The sequence below is a fragment of the Schistocerca gregaria genome, chromosome 2 (assembly GCF_023897955.1).
Source record: "Schistocerca gregaria isolate iqSchGreg1 chromosome 2, iqSchGreg1.2, whole genome shotgun sequence".
Taxonomy (NCBI): domain Eukaryota; kingdom Metazoa; phylum Arthropoda; class Insecta; order Orthoptera; family Acrididae; genus Schistocerca; species Schistocerca gregaria.
Window position 1 is genome coordinate 596,389,216 of NC_064921.1, and position 17,734 is coordinate 596,406,949.

Here is a 17,734-nt window from a genome sequence, read left to right on the forward strand (position 1 = left end):
TATCACTATCTGTTTATGAGTTGCTAAGCAACGTATCAACAAGTTGACTATGCAATGATTAATATTTGTCGTATCCCAACAGTAAATCGCTTCTCGCTAGCTTTAAGCATCAAGACAATTACTATGCCGCTCATATAAGTCTTTGAAAATTATTATCAAGTTAATGTCCATAAATTGCGGTTAATGTTACTGAATCACACACGCAATGATAAAAACTGAAATCCAGCTGCGTATCTTGAATCTACGCCGATATTTGAGAATTCACGCGCAATTTGTTTGCAACAAAGTTGGGCCGTGGTTCCCTAGAATAATTTTTAAATCAATTAACTATTCTATACCCATTCATGAAAGTTACAGGGGATCCACACTCAACAACTGCTTGATCGCACACTCGAGCAACACGGAAGTTTTTTCCTTACAAAGAGAAAACATATCATGCATAATGCAACACGGTTATTTGCTATGTCAAAACATATTTATATCTATCTCATTAAAACTCATTACCTGTTAAATATTGTACATAATTAAATTCTTTACTCTGTAAATAATCAATAAAATTTAGAAATGAATGACATGTATAAAAATATCTCAAGTTGATACAATGTCTTGGGTCACTATTGGTTTCGACTCCCCTACACTCACGTGATGCAAAGTAGATCCGAATATATAGGACATATTCTTGCAATGTTACAGAATGATAGCAACAGTGGATGAAGGCAGTCAACAAGAGCCAATTGCAGTTGTGCATTGAAAACATGTGATGCCATGCCACTGCACGGAAGCATGCGAAAGTGAAATTTTGCTGTAGTCAGTAGTGAGTCAGGGTATGAATCAGACATTCAAAGAAGGTACGGTCCTCCTTGAAAATTTCCTCTGTAGATGGGGATGAAACATTGAGTTTTGAGGTGAAATCCATTTGATCACAGCACAATAGCATGTAACATTTTATTGATTGTGACATTTCTGGCCGTGAAAGTTTACATTTCACAGTTAGTTGTGCAAGTGTCCCCTATTACTGGGAACAATCAAATGTAGACCACATCATGGATGGTGTCACAGTGGGAGGGATGCCACATCAGTCATGCTCATGTGTGGTCAACTCACTATACGGAGTAACTCCTGAAGCTTTGCAGTTACATATTCAACATAATGTTTCATCCTGGGCTTGTCATATTGCTCAAAAAGTCAGGATAATTCCCAGTGATGTGCATAATGTCACCTTCAAGTGCATATTTGAAGTTATGGCCCAATCCTTTTGAGGGACCCTCAATACTATCTTCACTATAAAGACATTTTCTCAGTGACCCTAAATCACAGGTATCACCAATGAGACCTGCAGCTGACTTAAAAATGCTGGTTACCTGGTATTGCTTAGGTGGGTAGTTCTGTACTAACTTGGACATTTGCCTCTCTTAACTACTATGTAGCAGGTGGACTTGGTTATCCTTGTACTACTGGCCTTAAATAATAGTTTTCCTCTCTTCTATTAGAGGGCTCTTGAAATCCTTGTGTAGCCAGCACAATTTTGGTCCACACTCTGCAGAACAGTGAAACTGTTGGAGACACATAGACAAAAGCTAGAAGATGTGCAGTGTCTCTTAAGCCTCATGCCTGATTCAAGTTTTATAGTTTGTTGTGAACCAGATTCCAGCTCTCTACATCATTCACTGACAACTCAAGATGAAACAAACAGTCCAAACAACATCATCAAGTGGTTTTAGCTGTACAGGACATTTTTCCAGATATGTAACCTTTATGACTATCTATGCAAAAGGCACAAGCCTAATAAACGTACAAAGAAGCTATGAACAGAACCAGGGACAGAGGGAAGTGGGCAGAGGTGGAGGAAGGAGTCAATGGAATACGTCTGGGGGACATTTATACTACTTACAATGATCCTGTTTCATCCAGTACATCACAGTCACCAGTTGTATTGTCCCTTATAACATGGTAGTCTATGCAAGTACTCATTTGTGTACTATTTTGGCCTGTACGTTCTTATAATTTTAATCTTTGAGTATAATATAATGTAAGGTATATTTATTTTTATTGTGTTTTTGTGTAGATAGATAATCATAGAAGTCACAGGTCCTTGGAAAAACAATCTTTGTACAGTAACAAACTCTCACTGATGTCTGAACTATCTGTTTAGTCTTAAGTTGCCTGAGGGTGGCCTAGAAAGCCAAAAGCTGGTTTGCAATAAATCTTAATGCTAAACGTCAGTACCATGTATTACAGTTTTTAATAACATCAAAATATGACTTTGGAGGCCAGAAAACAGGCATTGTTTGACCCAACAAATGTCACAATCTGTAGTTAGTTGCTCACTGTCCTGTCACTGTCTGCTGGAGCAGCATGTACAACATGTAAAATATGGCCTCTTGGAATCTTCAAGTTGAGGAGAGCAGCAGTTTTTTTCCCTGTTTTACCTTCTGCAATTAGCTCATCAAATTTGTCTACATATCAATCATTGGGCAATAGTTATTGAAATAGTAGATAAATGTGTACAATTGGTCCACCTCTATGCATAATGTACATTATTTAGAAGAAATAATTTAATTGGATGGATAAAAAATTTACTCACAAAGCAGCAGCAGAACAGAGCCAGTGGCTCCTCATTCAGGCAGAAGGGTTGAAGGTGAAGTAAGAGTGCTGAAGGAAAAGGACTGGAGAGATTTAGAAAAAGGGGTACATTTTGGTAAAATCGCCCAGAACTGTGTGTCAGGGGAGACTTACCACATGGAATGAGAAGGAATGTCTTTCCTTCTCATACCATGCAATAAAACACCCCTGACCTGCAACTCTGGGTGACTTTCTTGAAATGTATCCCTGTTCCTAGACTTGGCTCCAAAAGCTTGTCTGATTACAACCTTCTTTTATGTGTGTGTTTTGCTGCCACTTGGTGAGTAGATTTTTCGTCCATCCAATTAAATTATTTTATAATTGGTTGTTTTTGTTGTTACACTACATAGGTGGTTGCACTCATCATAACTATACCAGAAAATCATACATAATTGTTTAACATAATGAGAGAAAAGAACTGTTATCCTCTATTCTTTTAATATATGATAGGCACAGATGCCTCTCACTGTGTGCAATATTGCATTACAGAACTGCTGCAATATAAAAATTTAAAGAATGATAATAAAAATAAAAAACATTCCTGACCTACAATGAAATCATGTTGTTTGTATTTTATTTTAGGAATTTCAAAGATCCAAGAGAGGACAAAACATTTCAAATAGCTTATGTAACTACTCATACTAGAGCCGCTCCTTATATCATAGGAATGGTATCTGGCATTCTCACTCATAAGGGAATTTCAGTTGCATTTAAAGTCCCTATGGTGAGTACCTCTTAATATCATAGTACTATCTCCTAATGATAATGAATTGGTCCAATGTACTTGTATTTTTATTTACTTGTCAATTATTTTTATTAAGAGCTTCATTTTGTGGCCATGAGAAAAAGATAGAAAAATCAATGAAAGGGTAACATACTGTGAATCAAAGTATGAAATGTCAGTAGTTTGAAGTGGTATGGGAACTAAAAAATCTGAAAGGCTCACTCTATGTACAGTAGGTGTCAGTGAAGTGAAATAAAAAGAGCGTAAGATGAATATGGGGTAATATCAACAGCAGCAGAAAAACACATTACATGAGTAGAATTCCTTATTAATAGTAGAGTGGGGTAAAGAGTGAGTTGTTGCAAACAGTTTAGTGATAGGGTGTTGTCATCAGAACTGACAACAAGCCAACACCAACAACAATAGTTCAGGTATACATGTCAATGTCACAAGCATAATATGAGGAGACAGAGAAAGAATATGACAATATTGAATGGCTAATACAGTATGCAAAAAGAGATTATAATCTAATAATCATGGTGTCTTGGAACATGATAGTGGGGGAAGGAACAGAAGAAAGAGTTATTGGAGAACATGAGCTTCATAGTAGGAATAAGAGAGAAATTGAGGTCTACAATAAATTTCAGCTAGTAGTAGCGACTACACTGTTCAGAAATCACAAGAGGAGGAGGCGTAATTCAAAAAGAACCTGAAGATGAGGGAAGATTCATAGTCAGGCAGAGACCCAAAAATCAAATGTGTATTGTAAGACATTTCCAGGAGCAGATATAGACTTGAATCACAATTTAGTAATGATGAAGGGTAGGTTGAATTTTAAGAGACTCATCTGCCAAGAATTGATGTGTTAAGAAGAAGGTACTGAAACAATAAGGCATAGTGAGATGAATTTGGATTTCTCTGATGCTGTAGATACCATGATGAGGAATACCACAACAGACAGTTCAGCTGAAGAGGAATGGACATCTCTAAAGAGAGCAATTACAGAAGTTGGACAGATGAACATGGGTACAAGGACTGTAACTGTGAATGTGAATAAATCTTGGGTAACAGAAGAAATTCAGTTGATCAATGAAAGAATAAAGTACAAAAATTATCAGAGAAATTTAGGAATATAAAAATATGAGTCACTTAGGAATGAAATACAGAGTGTATCTGAAAGAATATACATATTTTGAACCCATGTCTTTATTACACTGCAAGTAATACAACTATGGCACTTGAAACACATATTTACGAATCTCTCAACTTTAGATTGCAGATGTTCAATATGTCCTCTACCAGTGATATACCAGTGATATGAACGATATCACATTGATACTCGAATTCTTCTCACACTCAGATAAGCATGTCTGTCATCAGTGATGTTATGGCAGTACAGATCCGGTTCTTCAACTCAGGTTCTGTGGTAATGCTGGTGCATGAACATAGACCTTAATTAAACCCTGCAAAAAGAAGTCACAGAGAATCAAATCCAGTGATCACAGAAGTGAGGTGAGAAGTGCTAAGTTGCCAGCTGTTTGATGACCAATCCAACAGTTCAGTACAGTTTCATCCAGATATTCATGCACTTGGTGACTCCAGTGAGGAGGTGCCCCATCTTTTTGAAAAACAAAGTTGTCCTCACCCAGCCTCGGAAACAGTTTTGTAACATAGGAAAATACAGCTGACCATCAATCGTGTTTCCATCAGAGATGAATGGGCCATAACCAGATGAGTTGGATATTGCACAAAACATATTGACTTTGGATGAATCTTATATAAGTTCAGTTGGTGCATCTGGGTTCTGCTGGCCCCAAATTCAAACATTGTGTTTGATTGCTTTCCCACTAAGGTAGAAAGTTGCTTCATCTCTGAACATGACATTTTGTACAACATTCTTATCATGGTCAATAACATTCTGAAGCTTATCAGAAAGAATCACATGTTTGTGTTTGCATGACCTGGAGCCTATAACAGCTATAACTTGTATGGCTTCATAACCAAATGATGTCTCAAAACATGCCAAATTGTTTTTGTAGGCAGTTGTAACTCTGAATTGGCATGACAAGTTGATTTTGTATGATGATGTTGGAAGGCAGTTTGAATGCTTGTGATGTTTTAATCCAAAACATGAGGGTGGCTAGGACTCTTTCCTTTAATAAATGTCTTATGTATACTGACTGTCAACAGCATCTCCAAGTGTTCCATCCATTTGGAGGATCAGTTTTGTACCTCAATCTGAAAAGTCTTTGCACTGTAATAATGGAGGTGCGCTTCATAAACTCATGAACACAAAATGATTTCTGCTGCAGAGCTGCCAATTGAAACATGTGATAGTAGCAAGCAAACGGAAAACAACCAACACCTAACAGCAATGAATATAAACTAGACAATGTACTCATTCCACTCGTTCCTCCAATAACCAAGCTGTGATGCAGCAATCAATAGTTTTGACTACATAGTACTATGTAATATGTATATACTTTTTGAAACATCCTGTAAATATGAAGTGCAGGGAAACCAAGATAAAATGACTGCAGAGAAAACTTGATGAAACTGAAAAAAGAAATAGTCATAGAAGGACTGGTTCAACTTTACACAATTCAAAACAGTGTGCACTGAAATTAAAAGCAAAGGCATTAACATTAAGAGTTCAATGGGGATCCCACTGATAAGTGCAGAGGAGAGAATAGGTAGGGAGAAAGAGTAGACTGAAGGCCTGTACGGAGGAGAGAATTTGTCTGATGATGTGACTGAGGAATAAATGTGAGTTGATATGAGAGACACTGGGGAACTAGTAATAGAGACAGAGTTTAACAGAGCTTTGAGAAACTTGCATTTGAAATAAGGCAGAAAGAATAATAACATCCCTTTGGGACTTATGAATTCCAAGAGAAGTCCCAACTAAATGACTATCCAAGATGGTGTGCAAAATGTATGAGTCTGGAGACATACAATAAGACTTTTGGAAAAACATCACCCACACAATTGCAAAGATAGCAATGGCAAATAGTGCAAGAACTATTTCACAATCAGCTCAGTGGCTCAGGCATCCAACTTAAGAAAAATTGAAATATGTTCACACTATTTGTCAAATAATAAAATGTGATTGAGAATGTAAAATGATGCAAGATATTCAAAATTATGAGAAAATAGTAGTAAGATATTGGGAAAGATGGATAATATATACAAGAATCAAGTGAGAACAATAAGAATGGAAGATCAAGAACAATGTGCTCAGGTTAAAAAGGTTGAAAGACAGGGATTAGCATTCTGTTCCTAGTGTTCAATCTACACTTCAAAGAAGCAATGACAGATATAACAGAAAAGTTCATGATTGAGATTAAAATTCACTGTGACTGCTGATGACATGTTATCCTAAAAGAAAGTAAGAATGACAGGATGTGTTGAATGGGATGAACAGTCTAAGGAGCACAGAATATGAACTGAGAGTAAACCAAAGAAAGACAAAAGTAATGAGGAGTAGCAGAAATGAGATTGATGATGAACTTAACATCACAATTGGCGGCCATTACGATGATAAATGTAATAAATTCTGCTACCTTGGATCAACACATGAAGAACAAAGTAAGGAGCACATAAGAAGTGTACTGGTATACTAGGCAAAAGAAGTCTACTGTGCTGGCTGTTTAGTTCTGACAATTCCCAAATGTCCTCTATGTAAAAGTTTCAAAACATTTTGCTGCAGTTATGTGGGAATCACTACTCACTTTTATTCATTATGAATACACAATAAAATTACACAATTCTGGAGAGAAAGGTTGTTGTGATGACTAAGGCATTTTCATGCTATTGCTCCTGGAGTGGATTTTGGATTACTAGGCGAACTCATCCAAATTTAGTACCTGAGCAATCATAGTGACTGATCCTGTTCAGTAAATTCTTGTAAAATACACCAACAACTAGTAGGAAAAGCTTGCAATGGTTGCAAATTAAACTGATTAATTTGAAGATAAGACACTTCTGATTCATTGCAGCCTGGGTAGCTTTCCATGGGTAAGCAAGGCATAGTGTCTGCTTTTGCATGCTATGCTGTGGGATGGTAAAGAAATTCATACTGATAATTAGAAAGAAGTAATGACCATTGTTGCAGCATTGTTGCTGCTGTACAATCAGGCATATCTTTCATAGGATAAAACAGAGCAGTCACTAGAAAAAAATTCCTGCCATGGAGACATTGATGAAATTTTGTAATGGTATATGATTTCTAGGACTTCCTTTTCTAGCTGACTGTAGTTGGCCTCCATGATGCAGAACCTTTCATACATGGTCACTGATGTCTCTCACATAGTGACATATAGGCAGGTTGTTGTATGTGCCATTCTAGTAAGTGATTGATCAGTAAGCAACAGCAAACTGGCTTCATGTACCCAGGGGTAGTGCCTTCCTGCAATGAAGTATTAAGGCTGCACGGCAGATCTCTTGTGACCAATTTTTATGCTGTTAAAATGGGGTCAGGTAGTGTTGCTGGTTGGTGAACACGGACAGTCCACCAGTCTGGAATGACTGGCAACCAGGCTTTAGGTAACTTGTTGCCATCCTCTCTATCGTGCTGTTAGGGCATGACAAACTGTATCATTCTATGTGACTGTAAAGTTAAAAACACACCTGCAAAACATGGACAGGCCCTGTTGAATTATTTGCACTCTGACTTAACTACTCGTAGTAACTTCTATATCATCAATTGCCTTATACACCATCAGCCGTGAATGCCTAAATCTCCTCCTATAACATGTCATCTCTATTCGCCGTCCAATGCTGTTGCATATGCAGCTGCACAATGACTGACACTGCCTTTGCAGATTCGTTATTCATACAGCCTTGAGCCAGCCTTTGGTCTTATCGACTTCTGACTGCAAATAAAATTGTGCACCAACCTAAATAAAACTAGAGAGTCATGTGCCAAGTGATGTCAGCACAATACTGCACATCACACAAAAAGCATCTCAGGGTGCCCCTGAGAGCTACAATGCCAAGAAGAATCGCTTCTTGGCTTTTGACAAGATCTATGTATAGTATGCATTTTTTTTTTTTTAAATAAAAGAAAAAGAAATCTCGCAGGACGTAAGGAAAGGAAAATTATTTCAGTTTCAATAACAGAAGGTAAATTCACAAGAAACTAATTTTTTTATCTCTCCTGTTTTTTCTTTTTTCTTTTTTTTTGTAAAAAAAGGGAAAAAAGGAAAAAAAGAAAAGAAAATGTATACTACAGAATTGATATTGCAGGAAGTTGATAAGGCCAAAGGCTGGCGCAAGGCTATATCAATAATGAATCTGGAGAGAGAGCATCGGTCTTTGTACAGCTGCACTGGATGGTGAACAGAGATGCCGTACTATAGGAGGAGATTAACGCATTCTCGGCTGATGGTGTATAAGGGCATTGATAATGTTGAACTTTGTGACTCAAGAGTTGTTTAGTATTTCAATAGCCTCTGTTATTTTTGCTGCTGCATCCTTGCCCACTGAGCAAGCAAACAAGATTCTAGAAGACTGATAGACTGGACACATTCCTGGTGGTGTTCAGCTATAGCTGATTTGTCGTTCTGTTCTAGTCACACATAACATTTATGCTCTGACATGTGATTGCTAATGGGTCTCCTGGTTTCACCAACACAGACTTCACCACACTCACACTGAAGTTCATAGATGATTGCAGTGTTGAGAGCATTCATGGGATTCTTAGTGGGCCTCAACAGATCTAGGATCCTGCAGCCACTCTGGAATATGAATTTGATTACTCTGAGATGCAGAACTTTATTACAGTTGCCTTCCAATCAGTCACCATAATAGCACTGGAATAGTCTACCATACAGCCAATGTCCTCCATAATTACCTCCCCTCAAATCATCTAATGACATCCGAGATATGTGACATCAGTTATCACCAGATAATTGAAACAGACAGTGTATAATGACAGATATTCACCAGCATCCAGCAGTTAACAACCCTGGAGAGGACAGAAGACAGTCAGTGAAAACATTGACAATTTAATTGCTTTAGTATTTTGCAATGATGTGGCTTAATACCCAGAATAATGACACTGGCCATGGAAACCTATGAACTGTTGAAGATGTCAAACACAGATTTGGACAAAATGTTAGGAACAAAAAAAAAATTTATGGACCATGACCACACAACCAACAAGATTCACCAGCAATTTATACAGCAACTAGTGATGAAAAAATGTACTGCATTATTATGTAATACACTCGACATTTTTGGTGGATTGTTTTGTTTCCACAATAAATCTTTCACTCTGTGGTGGACTATACACTCATTTGAAAAATCCTATGGAATTATAACTGGAATTCCATCTAGATACTCACATTGTGTTGAGAGATACTCATATTAAATGAGCTACATGGAGGAATGCCCCCAACCTGTTTTCCAGTGGCTCTCTTTCCATTCACTAGCTCCTCAGAAGCTATTACGCATTGATACTAGCACTTCCACCAGATAGGATATTATGAAAATTGGCTTAGTCATAATATGCACAACGAATCTTCCATTCAGTAATAGAGTGTGTACTATTTTGATGCTCCCTAACAGGCTACAATTAGGCACTGATCCAAAATTCAAATCCAAATCCAGCCTTGCCTTACAGCATAAATTTCTTTGTACATTCTCCTGCTTTCCAAGTATCACATGAGCAGGTGGTTTGTGAGTCATTCCTGGGTAGTTCAGTTTGTAAGATAATTTCCCATGAAAGTATGATCTTGAATCCCAGTCTGGTATATATGCCATGTCAGAATAGCAAAGCTGTTGTGAAATTTTATTTATGTCATTGTAAACTGAGTGTGAAAAATTTTGTGTGAATTTATTATGAGAAGGACGAAGGCTATCACATGAATCATTCAGTGTATCTCCTTATGTGCTTTAATTATCTTACAATCTTACATAACATCATGTATGTGTGTGTGTGTGTGTGAGAGAGAGAGAGAGAGAGAGAGAGAGAGAGAGACAGAGAGAGAGACAGAGAGAGAGGAGGGGTTCGGGATAAACCATGATATTGAAGATTCCTCTTGTTTTCCAGGTCTTTGCATATACTGGAGTGGCAATAAGTGCAGTTATAGGACTGGTCACTGTACTCTCAGGCTACATATTTTTTATTCCTACTCGTCCACTTAACCCCCTTGAGGCAGCTGTTTATGGATCCTTATGCCGAGTGGCTATAGGTTTGGTAGTGTGCTCCTTCATAGTACTGCAGACATTTGGACACATGGGTCATTTTGTGGGTATGTATTCTGCAACAGACTTTTTCTATTTTTTTTACTAACATTTTAGCATTTTTTGGAAAATTTTAAACATTTAACTGAAGAGTTTAGACCATACAGATGCTGCATATGGATGCCTTAAGGTTTAGTTTCTGTTTAAGGCTGTACTGATTCCATATAAGTACTCTGTAATGCATGATCAACTAGTTATTCTGAAGTTATTCTTTTTCCATATGTCACTATAGCAAAATCCAAAAATATCTGAGGGCTACATGTGAATCAGCATAAAAAACTAAAACTATTATTATTTGTGTCAGTTACAAAATGCTCCTAGTATTATTTTATTCTATACAATTTAATCCTTGATATTTGCTTCTAACAGAGACTCCTTCATATCCAATATATGTATAGAGATATTTTAGCTACTGATGATACGATATGTGCACAATGTTCTCATTCCTGGTAGTATGTTATCTTGCATTACACAGCTCTTATGTCATTCTGAGATTCACACTCCTGTTCTTTAATAGACACATAGAGCTATAACCTCAGGCTACTCATAACAAGGGGAGTGATTTCAAATCTGCTCTCCACAGCATTCTCTTTTCAGAGGCAGCACCTCTAAATATCACTTTTTTCACTGAGTTAACTCACTTCCTAGATAAATGTGGTTCATCTGTAAACACATGATGGAGCACATTGTGAAGATTTGCCTTCTTTATTTCTTCATCGATTGTACTTGGTGTTGACGTACTGATTTGCTCTGCTGGCAAAAAAATGGGGTTTGTAATTCCGACACAGACTACTGTAAATAATGTAGCCCACAGTTGTATATCACATTACTTTAATTTCACTGTTCACAACCCCCCCCCCCCCAATAATACACAATTATATGGCCAGTGCACTATTGCTTAACTTTTAATAAGCATCATTAATAGTTTGCAGGCAAACCTCCACATACTGCTACAATAGTTTACTGTTGATCATCTACGAGCAGTAAAAACCTAACCACAAAGTTCACAAAGAATAGAAAGGTACATATGGAGCAGATCCTGTCATTGTTTTAATACATGGCCTAATTGTGTAACACTTATTTCACAGTCAAGTTGAAACATTGTTGTCGTTCTAACATACACAGGATTCTAGTCTGAAATTCGGCTGTGGACTGACAGTCTTGGGACCAAAAATCAGGCTCTTATATATCCTCACAATAATAGGTACTGAAACTACACACTGTTCAAAGTTAAATTTACAGAAATTACAATTAAAACTTAACTCATTAAATTAACTCAATACATTGAAAAATTTGTTCCTTTTAACAGTTTCTTCTACGACAAGGTTTAGGCTGAATTATTTGTGCAAATACGAAATTAACAGCTATCATTATGCAAACAATACTTTTGACAAAACTGTTAATTACTTTGGAATTAATTAAGGGCTGGCTTTGCTAACATGTTTCCGAATAGAGCCAAATAGATCCTTTAAAAATACAATTAGTTGTTCCTCCAAATATTATAATTAGTAAAGAACTTACATTTGTTTATATGCCAACAATAGAATTTAATTTATGAAACAATTACTGATTTCAACCTATAACAAAAGATACTAACTAGGTGTAATCAAAATGAATTAGAAAGTGATTACATACATAAAAATAAGTACAAAATTAGATCTAGTGTTACATTCTTTAAAACTTTCTCTCTTATGAAAATGCATATTATACTCACATATGTTAATGTTTATTAATTGAAAAATGAAAAAAATGAATTTTAAGGAGGCAGATGGCAAAACAAGACTGGAAGTACAAATATCCCAGCTTGCTTCATCACAATGCGAGCCTTCTTCATCCTTAAGTGTAATTCTAATTACTTTTCTATGTTGTATGCTTAATTGTAAGTATATACAATAGAGGCAGTACTGCCATAGACATCTGTTATGTTATCCATGTCTGAAATTATTTGTGAAATGCTGAAGTATGTAGAACAGGCACAAAGTTGTAATTCCTCTGTAAAAGTGATGATGACTTTGTTAACCTTAAATCATACAGGATTCATTAAAGAGGGTAAAAAAAAGGCTACGAAGTAAGCAACAGTTCTGTACCATAGTGAAAACAATTACATTAGTATTCATGTTCAAGGTCATTCAACTTTGCTCCAGTAATGAGCCCATAACATATCCATTTACAAACATAATTTTGGATAACTGTGGCTCATTAGTGAAGTTAAATATTTGACAGTGCTTCTGTTAATATGTAGTCAACATAGAAAAGTTCCTTTTTGTTTCCAAAACAAATTGCACGTGAAAGATACAGACTCAGATCGCCAACTAAGCTGATTTAATTTTCACAGATGCATTAGCTCATCCTGTGCCACGTAAACTGCATTTGCACAAGCCACGTTACAGCATGTAACTGAGGGACTATTTGTATCATTATCATTTATTCATTTCTGTTAAAATGACTATTGGTGTACTGCACAAATGACTTTAATTTCTTTGATGTTTCCTGTAATGATCATTTTACGAAATGTACTACAAGTAAAAGGTAAAGGTGCTGCTGTTGTCATCCATGTTGTTGAGGAAGATGTGCTGTCAGGATATACTGAGCTCATTCACAAGAGACATGTGCAAGTAAATCACCTTCTATTGATCACATGATTCATTTATTTGTATTTATGGCACATGCTTTTCTTTCTAAAATGCATAGTCATTCTACAAACTTTGGTTTATGCTGTACTTCATTATAGTGACAATTATTTTCTCTTAGTGACATACTTATATTTTCCTTGGTATAGCTATTATATTGTGTGATGTCCTGCTCACCTCATTGTCTGTATTATTACTGCTGTTGGAAAGACCAAGGTCTCACTAGAATTGCATAGGTAGTTCAGGAATCCATTGTTAATAACAAGAAAGTCTTTTCCTTCAGCACACTTGAATTCTCCTCCCCCTCCCTTCTCTCTCTCTCTCTCTCTCTCTCTCTCTCTCTCTCTCTCTCTCTCTCTCTCTCTCTCTCTCTCTCTCTCTCTCCTTCTCTCTCCCTCTCTCTCTGTATTTTTCTTTTTCTTCTCTCACAGCTCAGTAACTCAACAGTTGCAACAGGCTGATTGAAACAATACATTCTTTAGCATGCATAAATGTAATAAATGTCTGTGAGTAAAACAGCTTCCTGTGTTCTGTAGGCCTACTGATGCTTGACTGTGTAACTTGGAACCCATACTAACATTGTAAAATTTGGGTATATGCATTACTCTAAATAAATAAATGAGGGTGACATTAAATTGCAGTATTCTAAGATTAACCAGAGTTGAAGCTTGGACAAATGGATTAATACTCAGCTAATGTACTGTCTGAAGTAGTGACCTTGCTATGTTCAATTCATTTGTTCAAATAAATGAGGATATATTATTTTTAGTACAGAATCTACATCTGCATCCACTTCTGTAATCCACGAGCCCCCTTATGGCATGTGATAGAGGGTACCTCTAGTACCATTGTCTTTTTCTCCCTTCTTTGTTCCATTTGGGAATTGTAATGGGAAACAATTACTGTCAGAATGAACTCTGGTCTTTGATTTTCTCATCATGATCATTTTGAGAGGCACAAGTGTCGTAGGAATGAGGACTTACATTTAATTTTGTCTGTCCTGTGAGTGGACTCATGAGATCCATCAATGTTAAGTCTAAGTAAATTTAATTAAATGAGTATTGCCCGTTTCCACAGTAGTCTACAATCATCAGGTGCCCTTCTATCAGTTACCTGTAATTGTGGTTTTTAGGTTCAGGTCAAATATAGCAAATAATAGAGAAAAGTCACCTAAAGATTGCTCAGATGTTTTGTGCTAATTAAGTTCATTAGTAAAATTACATCGATCATTTCAAGTCATGAAGAAATTATACTGAGTCTTATGCTATGTCATAAGAATTGTTATTGTGTTCATTAATAATAAAAACAGGTGTACTATAATGCAATCATATTGGGAGGGTGTCTGTGGAGAGGCCAGACTAATGAATGGTTCCTGAAGATGGGCAGGAGCCTTTTCCGTAGTTGCAGGAACAATAGTCTGGATGATCAACTGATCTGACTTATAAAATTAGTTAACATGGTCTTGCTGTATTGGTATTGTGAATGGCTGAAAATAAGGGGGAAACTACCAGAATTATATTTCCTGAAGACATGCAGCTCTACTGAATGGCTTAATGATGATGGTATCGTCTTGAGTGAAATATTTCAAACATAAAAGTGTCCCATTCAACTCTCAGAGTAGGGGCTAATGTTGTCATCAGGAAAGAAAAAACCTTTTCTACTGGTCAAAGCAAGGAATGTTAGATCCCTTCAAAGCAGGTAGATAGTTTACAGAACTTGAAAATGGAAACAGACAAATTGAAATTAGGTGTAGTGGAAATTGTGACAATATTATGAAAAGTATAAACTGCTACTCACCATATAGCAGAGATGTTGATTCCCAGACAGGCATAACAAAAAGACTCTAAACATGTAAGGTATTGGCCAGAATACCTTTTTCTGAAAAAGGTAACATATACAACAAACAAACATTTACGCAAAGGTAGCTCACACATACATGACCATTGACTCTGCTGCCAAGTGTGTATGTTGTCTATTTCAGAAGAAGCTCTTCTGGCCAAAAGCTTAAGGGCTTAGTAATCTTTTTGTCATGCCTGTCTGTGACTCAGCGTTTCCACTATATTGCGAGTAGCAGCCTAGCCTTTTCATAATATTGTCCTTATTCTATCCTGGATTTTCCATTTTAGTGGGAATTAGTGGCACATGGTGGCAGGAAGATCAAGGCTTCAGGTCAGATGAGTACAGGATAATCAATACAAAACTGAATAGGGGTAGTGCTGGAATAAGTCTAATGAATAAGAAAATGGGAATGTTGCTAAGCCACAATGAATGGTGCAGCAAACACAGTGTCATAGCTAAGATGGATACAAAACCAACACCCATCGCAGCAGTGTAAGATTACATACCTACCAGCTCTGCAGACAATGAAAATAGGGGCAATGAAGCTAGGGCCTTGGGATTTTCTAGTAGAGAGGCATTTGCAACTCAAGTCACATTCAGCTTGGTGTCAGTTGATTTATTTGTTTAGTTCGTATTACCACAGAATCTTGATCTCACCTCTACAGGAAGGGTTTGGCATTAAACCCTCAGTCCTTAACAACATATAGTCACCTCTGGCTACCACACTCAGCTTGTCTTTTGAGCACAGCGGCCTTGCATACTAGACATTCCAGATAAGGCAGCAAAGCTCCATTAGGTGCTGGCAATACAGTCAGGCACTGCTATGCTGCTAGCAGGGAGGGTGGGAAGGTTTGTCCTTGCTGTGGCGAGTAATGAAAGTGTTCAGATATAGGGTGCAAACTGTGGCATGGTTGGATGTGCTGGTAAGCTGTTGCACTATCTGTCATGTCAGCCACTTTCTGCAATGCTGCTGAAGCATTCTGGATATCAGTAAAACTGTTGCTCTTTGACAGTGTAGTTGTAACATTGTGCTGACCTGAGTGAGGTGACAAAATTCTGTGCCAGCTAATTACAGCAGTGGTGTGATTACTGCAACAAGCTCTTGCACTGGTCAGCACTGCTAGAGAAATAATGAATTATGAGATAAAATAAATTATTCAGATAGTTATGTAGCAAGAAAATTTAATCATGATGAACTGAATTCTTATGGCACAAAAAGCAAGAGAAGGAAAAATAGTAGGGGAGCATGGAATGGGGGACAGGAATGAAAGAGGAAGTTGCCTGGCAGAGTTTTGCACAAGGCACAATTGGTTCTTTGCTAACATTTGGTCTAATAATGCTGGATACTTGTAAGACAGAATTTTCAAAACCAGATTTTAAACTTCAAAATATTTCCAGAGGCACATGTTGACTATGACCATAATTTATTGGTTATGAACTACAGGTTTAAACTAAAGAATTTGCAAAAAGGTTGGAAATTTAGGAGACTAAACTTAGATAAACTGAAAGAACCACAGGTTAGTGAGGGTTTCAAAGGGAGCATAAGGCAATAGTTGACTGAAGCAGGAGAAAGAAATACAATAGAAGATAAAAGGGTAGCGCTGAGAGATACAATAATCAAGGCACAGAGGATAAACTAGGCAGAAAGACAAGACACAGCAGAAATTTTCAGCAAACATTTTATATATAGAGTATAATCGGCAAAAGAAGAATGTATAAAAATGCAGTAGATGAAGCAGGCAAAAGGGAATACAGATATCTTTAAAAAATGCAAAATTACTTTCAGGTATGGCTAGAAATATAGATGGCACCTACAGGAAAAATAAAGAGACATTTAGAGAAAACAGAAGAGATTGTATGAATCTCAAGAGCTCAGATGGTAAGCCAATACTAAGCAAAAAAGAGAAGACTGAGAATTAAAAGGAACATGTAGAAGGGAAACAAACTTGATGACAAAACTTTAGAAAGAGAAGAGGGGGTAGATTAAGGTGAGATGGCAGACATGATAATATGACAAGACTCTGACAGAGCATTAAAAGTTCTAAGATGAAACAAAGCATCTGGAGTAGATGCCTTTCCCTCAGAAATATAGGAACAGATTAGATAATACTGATCCTACAATTTATCTTAGGAGATAGGTTGTAAAAAACCAAATATACATTTGTTGGCCATCCCTAGTGTTATTCAGTCTGTCCATAGATTAAGCTGTGAAGCAAACCAAGGATGAATTTGGAATGGGGATTAAAGTTAATAGAGGAGTAATAAAAAATTGTGGTTTGTCAGTTACGTTGTAATTCTGTTTGTCAGCAAAGGGCTTGGAAGATTAATTGAATGGAAAGCTACACCAAAGATAGTAAAACAAGGGTAATGGAATGTAGTCTAAATTAGGTGATGCTGAGGGAATTAGATTAGGAAATGAAATACTAAAAGTAGTAGATAAGTTTTTCCATTTTGGTAACTGATAATGGCAGAAGTAAAGAGGATGTAAAATACAGACAATACAAACTAGCAATAAAAAGGAAAGCCTTTCTGAAAAGAAGAAATTTGTCAACACTGGATGTAAATTTAAATGTAATTATATCTTCTGAAATTAAACATTGACAATAACAGTTCAGAGAAAAGTGTTTTCAAAATGGTGGTACAGAAGAATTCTGAAGGTTGTATGAGTAGA

The 17,734-nt window shown here is 36.7% G+C and overlaps 1 protein-coding gene across 1 annotated transcript in view; it reads left to right on the plus strand.

Moving 5' to 3' along the window:
• Window positions 1-17,734, plus strand: part of LOC126334513 (nose resistant to fluoxetine protein 6-like) — a 156,037-nt gene that overhangs the window by 113,869 nt on the left and 24,434 nt on the right. Inside the window, exons 10-11 of the mRNA XM_049996859.1 lie at window positions 3,205-3,346; window positions 10,401-10,602. Of these exons, the coding sequence (XP_049852816.1) occupies window positions 3,205-3,346; window positions 10,401-10,602 (344 nt within the window). The remainder of the gene's footprint in view (window positions 1-3,204; window positions 3,347-10,400; window positions 10,603-17,734) is intronic.